Source organism: Gloeophyllum trabeum (genome assembly GCF_000344685.1).
Source record: "Gloeophyllum trabeum ATCC 11539 unplaced genomic scaffold GLOTRscaffold_00020, whole genome shotgun sequence".
NCBI classification, from domain to species: domain Eukaryota; kingdom Fungi; phylum Basidiomycota; class Agaricomycetes; order Gloeophyllales; family Gloeophyllaceae; genus Gloeophyllum; species Gloeophyllum trabeum.
The window spans coordinates 215,812-222,852 of record NW_006920429.1 but is presented as its reverse complement, the minus strand read 5'-3'; the positions used below and the strand labels follow the sequence as shown (position 1 = coordinate 222,852).

The 7,041-nt window shown below is 51.0% G+C and overlaps 1 protein-coding gene across 1 annotated transcript; it reads right to left on the bottom strand.

The window, feature by feature from the left end:
- Nucleotides 1-1,287: 1,287 nt before the first annotated feature.
- GLOTRDRAFT_133883 (uncharacterized protein) lies at nt 1,288-5,857 on the bottom strand (the record flags this gene model as incomplete). Its single annotated transcript, XM_007872857.1, has 12 exons — nt 1,288-1,440; nt 1,490-1,560; nt 1,699-2,380; nt 3,832-4,009; nt 4,062-4,239; nt 4,297-4,510; nt 4,565-4,700; nt 4,781-4,901; nt 4,952-5,168; nt 5,229-5,306; nt 5,355-5,435; nt 5,501-5,857. 12 exons carry the CDS (start codon nt 5,855-5,857, stop codon nt 1,288-1,290), a joined length of 2,466 nt encoding a protein of 821 aa, XP_007871048.1.
- Nucleotides 5,858-7,041: the final 1,184 nt, after the last annotated feature.

The following is a 7,041-nucleotide window of genomic DNA, read 5'->3' as shown; positions in this document are numbered from 1 at the left end:
GCTAAAGGGACTTGTTTAATTTTTATTTCGCTATGTGAGACGCACCGGAGCTAATTGAATCGATGGCGGAGCTAATTCACTCGACGAGTCAGGCCTATTGGCAAAGCTAAGATCGGTTATAATTCGCTAAGTTCGACGCTTTCGAACTTCTCAGGTCGCTGAGATCGTAACGCTAATTCTCTGAGATGGTGAAGTCGAAACTTTTTTTTCTGTATGCTACTTTGTACAATTTATACTACAGGAATGGCTTTGCGACCGTTCGGAGATAAATAACAAATAAACGCCGCTACCCACAGGATTGCTCAGCACTTTCCTCCGCTATACCATACACCATACGACTCTCTTGCGCTCCCACTTGCTCTTTCCAGCCCCTATAGGTCGCCTCGACGCTCCGCCACCTGACCCAAGCGGTCCCATCACTCCGTGCGACACGCCGGTCACGTGTTAATTACCTCCGGCCGTTTGCTGACTGATGCTGACCTTATGGTGACTCGTATGCGTCCGCACCTTCGGTATCTTGACGGAAATGAGGGGGAGTGAGTGCTGGAGGGTGGGCATGAGGAAGATGCCCCTCGATAGAAGTGTCCGCGGGTCCCGGAGCTAATGCAGCTAGAAGTCGCATTGGTTAAGTCACTCCGGAGCTTCGGTGCACAGAGATAAATCGCGGAATGGGTCCGTGTACGCCTCGAGGATGTTAGGAAGTCCGGAGCTAAATAGAAAAAGTCTTTTAGAGCCCATAGAAGCCTAGAGGCGTGCGAGCGCTGTGTCGAATAAGCTCCGGAGGGCTTGTACGATGTGCTGAGTCCGCATTTTCGGGGGTCAGACGATCCTGAGGCTTATCACCGTGATGATTACTTTTTCCGTCTTAGTGAAGAGCTAAGCACGTGGAAAGCACGCTAAGATTAGGCAAAGACCGACAGAATCCGAAAGATCCAGACTTTCGATTTCCTCCAGAGACGCTAAGAAAAGCATGATGTGAACAAGAGCTCTCAGATGTGTACAAGCTCGTTAAGTAGTACATCTAGTCACAAGTCATATTCCGTACACTAAGCTACCCTGAGAGACAATGCAGTGTAAGTAACTCAAACACACTACATATATATGTACTCGCTAGCACTTAAGTAACCACCCGTTATCCATGAGTACCCTGATCTTAGTGTGCATACGCTTAGTTTTGGGATCGCACCTTGCAAACACCTGTCAATCTCAAGGCTCACACATTGAGATATCTGAATGCAGCAGAGGCTGAACTTGCCATTCGGGTTCCCAAGTCGGCTCTCTATAAGGTCATTCTCCTGAACGACTTTCCTGGCCCGAGTCTTCGCTCTGAGCGGCCTCAGCGTCGCGTTCCGCGATAGTCTCAGCGTGCTGGCTAGCGAGTTCAACGGCTTCGAGTCGAAGCCGTTCGTACTCCTCCCGCTGCTGATTGAGGACCGGGACCTGCAAAGATATGAGCGGCATAACGAAGTCACAGAGTAAAAGCACGCACTCTCTCCTCGATCACAGACACCGCTCTCCTTACCATGTTGTCCAGCCTTTCTGCGCATAATGCTCCTGCGGCTGGACGTAGTCCGAATATACCTCGGTAAACATCTTACCACTGTATCCGTCCAGCTATTGAGATAGTGGGACTCAATCCCAAGCTCCCCTGGAAAACAATATTTGATATCCCGACGCGAGCGCGGGTGCTAAGCATACCGGGCGTTTGGGACGTGCCTGGAGCACTGATGCTCGGGATGCGCAGCTCACCGCGAGATACCCTCTGGACAGCCTCCTCCAACTCCTCCACCCGCTTCTCCGCCGCCTCGGCACGCTCTTGTTCTTTGTCGATGATCTCCTTGAGGTAGTTCACCCGCTGCACCGTCTTCTCGCCCACCTCCGCCCAGTCACGCTTGATATTCGTGACCACCACCTTGGACTGCTGCTCCCGCTCCTCCAGTATCTTCGCCAGACTCTTCAGCGAACCCGCGTCGGTCGCGTAGTTCGCATCCTGCTCCGCGAGCGCGCCCGTCAGCTCCTGTATGCACGTCTGCACCTGCGTCAACTGGTGCGTCTGCGCGTCGTGCGCGGACTGCAGCGCCTTGAGCATGCTCTCCGTCGACGCGTGTGTCTGGGTGAGCGCGTCGTGCCCGGCCTGCAGCTGCACGAGCTCCGCGTTCTTCGCCCGCCGGTAGCGCGTGAACTCCTTCGTCTTGGCGCTCAGCTCATTGGACATGCACTCGAGCTCCTCCCTCGCGAGCGTCAGCTGCTGCGAGTCGACTTCGAACTTCGTCGATGTCTCCGACGAGCGCGCTTCGCGGAGCTGCGACACCAAGGTCTGGTGCTCCTGGCGCGCCTGCCGAAGGTTGGTAGGTAGAGTCTGGATTTCCTCCTCCTCGCTCTGGACGCCGTGTGTCGCAGTTCAGGGGCAGCCGCGGGATGTTGGTCACAAGCATTGAATGTTGTCTTGCAGCTTACCATCCGTCTCGTCCAATGCGAAGATAAGAGCGGTAGTCGTGGGATCACGCATCCCCATGATCACAGCAGCGAAACGCTAGGTGAAGACGGACAAGCCGGATGATTGTTTACACTGTAGCGATGAGAATGTAAGTCGCATTGATGGCCTCACGATTGTCTGTGCCGCACAACAGCCTGCAACCGTGAATCTGAAAGCGGGAACTGGAGCCTGAGGACAGTATTGACCCAGTCGGATGCAAAGCGGCGTCAAGAGTACTCGGACGCTGGCATGAGCTGTTGCTCCTCCTTCAGCTGACTCTCACGATCGAAGAAGTCGTGTATGGCGCTCGACATCTTCGACGCACTGGTGCAGGCTGAGCACCTTTGTAGAAGTGTTGTAGTCTGCTGCCGCAGTTCCTTGTTCGTGGTGGCTGTAGGCTTGTAGTTAGTGGCAGGGGCAGGAATGTTATGTGCTACGCACCAAGATGGCTGTTCTCGTCTTAACCTGCTGCAGCTCTTTCTGTGTGGCTTCGAGAGTAGCCTCCGGGACATTCGTTGCTTGTCTCGGTCTTGCAATGCCTGGTCAAGCTCCACATCCTTCCTCTCCGACTATGCATGCAGCTCGCCCACCTTCCAATGTACCGCGTCAGTTTCCGCAACCTGGGTGAGTTAAAAGCGATATAGCAAGATACAAGATGACAGTATCCGGCCCCAATTCGTTAGAGAGTGTGCACGGTAGTAAGCTGGACAGGGTGTCCAAGTGGATGTCTCAGGGTTGAGAGTTGCCGGTCCGGAATGTAAAAGTCTATGTTACGGTTACGTTCACAGCTTTCGCCCGGCAGTGTAAGCTCTGAGACATTAAGTACGGTGCTCTCACAATACATAATAATGAAGTGCACACGAATGTTAGACTGTCCAATGACTGATGTATTTCCTAACAATGAATACAGAGTCAAAACAATACGCAGGTATGGATTCATCGAGTACATCTGCTACGACGCTACGACGAACGCACTAGTACTCGGTGATCCTTCGAGCCAGAACAAGCGCTTTATCAGCACTTATACGACGCTTTTTAGCCGGCCGAGGACCAGTTTCCTTCTCTGGAGATGCCCGTTTGGATGAAGATCCAGTGGTTGTAGTCGTGGCCCCGGTCACCCATGCCAGAGAGTGCTTGACCTTCTTGTCAAAGGCTGCCCGGGTTTTTGCAGGCATTGCTAATTTTCGGGTTCTCCATAGAGTGCTTGTGGTGTCGGTAAGCTTGCTCTTCTTCCGCAGTTCTCCTTGCGGATCTGCTTCAATAACAATCGGACACGGACTGCGGGGGGTAGGGTGGCATCGACTCGGTTAGGTGCAATACTGAATAATAGAACAGTCATCTCGGGTATCTCGAACCAGAAAAGCAAGGACGAACCGTTTATGGCGAGATTGACCACCAAGCCGGACAACCACAGCATTTCCGCAGTACTCAAGTGGACCAAGCGCAACATTGGTATTATCTCGTCGGACGATAGTTTCAAAGAGTAAGTTGCGCATCTCATCACCAGTGTACTCTGTGTAGTCTCCCGAAAACCTACATGGCACATGAGAACCAGGTCCTTTGCGGCTATATAGTGACGACAAACCTTGGTTTTCCAGAGCGAGCCACAGAGTTCGTCGGGAAAAAGCGGTAGAATGTCCATACATTTCTGTCGGTATAGCGATACACAAAAACTGGTTGGAAGCGTCGAGGACGAGGCTCCACAAAGAGAGACTCGTAGTAGCCTTGGGGTAGGAACGTCCGTCTGGCTAGGGATAAAGGGGCTGCAAAGTCACCAATGTGAGCAAACACTGGAATGTAGTGGCCAGAAGAAAACATACCATGCCGACGGTACATTTGCGTCAGTGGGTCCACCTCTTTTTGAGTTCGGCCACCCAGCTGCTTCCACTCTGACTGGCCAAAGATCAATGCTCCGAGATTGCACGTCTCTCGTGTGAGCACTGCCCGAATCAGGTTGGGCTCAAAGCAGTCGTACAACTTTGCAGTCTCTCGAGGCCAACATTGCTCTTGGGACCTGAGCTTCTGCAATGTCTCCTGCATTTTGAGTCAGTAAAAGATTACGAGCAGACTTCGCAATGGTTGACATACGTAATATTTGTCAATTAGCTCAGCCTGTTGATTGGTACACAGCAGTCGACGCTTGCCTTGAACTAAGAGCATGTTCTTATACTTCAGCCGCTGTTCCACAGTGGGTGCCATCGTCATCGTCTTTGGATGCAGGCACCTGGACAGAAGTTTCCTAATTATTTACATGCAATTGTTTAACAACTTGAATTAATCATCCTGCTCTGAGAATATGCTCACCGTAGCTCTACCCCATCATCATGAGCAATTTGATGTATGAACATATAAAATGCGGCGCAAAGTCGGGCTAAACGCGACGGGGATCGGATGACTTCGCCAACTGTCAAGTTCGGATGGATAGCTTAAAGGGTGATTTAATGGCAGTGGTGTCAATAGCTGTCATTATCTCACCTGCGTAAGCCAGAATCTCCAACCATGAATATTCCCCGGCTCCCGCACGCGACCAGATGCTACCTTGAAAGTGGTTGAGGATGGAGCCATCCCCAAAAGCCATGTTGGTAAGCAAATGTTGGTATTCTGCTACAACAAATTTCAGGAAGTCTTCCCACTTATCATAAACATCAGGTGGTATATCCCTCGGGGCGAGTTCCTGACTTTGCCACTGAGGCTGGGCATACAACGTGACTATTTTACGGTGTCCTGTGAGAAGGTCAGAGATGGGACGCACCTGGAAGCAAAGATCGAGGGAACAGAATGCAAGGACGAAGTTGGCAAACTCAAATGCAATGCCAATTTTGGCACGTCCCTGTTCAGAACGGTTAAAGAATACCAGAGTATTATATTTTCCACCCACCTTCTTCTTCACCGGCACAACAGAACTATACCAGGTCTGAGATGAGTAGCACTGAAGGGAAGTATGGAGTAGGGGTGCAATCTGGCATTGACGATTGACGACGACGTCAACTCAGAAGAAGTCATATGGTCATATGGAACACACACCGATAATACATCATGCCCGAAGTCAATTATAACCGTCTTCCCAGCGGACGAGATTGATTCCGACCCATTCAGCTGGAACTTCGAGTTCAACTTGGGGGTCCAGTTGTTGGGAATTAACGGAGTCTGGTTGTTATTTTGACCGCGCTGCGAAGTACATGTCTCATCCAAGACAAACACCTTTCCTCTACGTGCAGACTTGTTGGCATGCGATGGATTGTCCTCGGCCTCCGTCTGCTCGGCGTCTGTAGCGTCAGCCCAGATATTGATAAGCGTGCAATTATAGGCTCTTCCGATGAATGCTTCCATGATCATCTTCCCGTACATCTGCTGCGCTCTAGCCTCGCGAGCTTCAGGCATGTTTGGAGGGCGAAAAGGACTGCAAGCAGAAGGGCTGTGATAGTAACAGGCTTGAGGTCGGTTCACAATTGCGACGCGCCAATGTGCCGACGCGTGACGCATTCCCAGTTATCGTGCCACAGACGTGAATTTCCATATTGAGCACAGTGTAAGGTATCTCACAATTGACAATTGAAGTCAATAGGGTGTGCTATCATATTCATACTTGAGATGTAAAAGATATACTGTATCCCAACCTAACCCAACCTAAACCTAAGGCCCTCTCAGCCGTCACCATCCCTGACCCTTCAGCTCCCTCACCTCGGGCTCGTCCACTTCAATCTCCCCCCTCAGTTCTGTGCTCCTCCTCCTTCACGCTATATCCACAGGAGCAGGCATATAAGTAGATGAGATGATGACGAGTGTCCGGCAAGACCAAGGGTCGGAGGTGTTATGATTTTCCCATGCTTATCTCATTCCATTTCCATTCCGAGCATTGCTATTGGACAGTACCTTTCTCTGAGTAGAACTTCCCATGGACGCTATCTTCTTCCCACACGTTATCTCCCTTGACTCACCTTCTACCAATGGGCGCCCTTGTATTTCTCATTTCTCTGAGTTACGTTCTCACAGGATAGCTTACGCGTCCTTTCTTATTGTTCTCTTCTTTGGGTATTAACCCCTATACCAGTTACTATATATACTGTAGGAAAACCTATGTATTCCTTAGTTCAACCTCCTGTTGAATACAGCAATTACCTGGACTCTTGACTTGACCGTTGGCATTGGCCCGGCCAGACCTACCTTTCAGTACGCTTACTGAGGTAGTGACGACATAACTGTTGGCACGTGGCCCAGTTATCTCAAGACGACTAGTTAGGACATCGCTTCCTAACATTAGGTTGAACTCTTCTACGACACTTGCCGACTTCTTCAAGCCTAGGCAACCCCTCCTCTACTCTTGATCATCCTCGTTGGACTCCCTAGTGGAATCCCGTCCCTTGAACCAGAGCCATGACGAACCCGATCGATCCTACTGCCCAAGCGGCTGGAGCAGGCATTGCTGCACCAGTCATGCAAGCACGACCAACTGAGATCAAGATCCGTCTCCCAGATGACTTCAATGGAGACAGGAAGAAGACCCGAACATTTTACCTCGCCACTCAACTTTACATGATGGCCAACAAGCACATCTACGACACCAA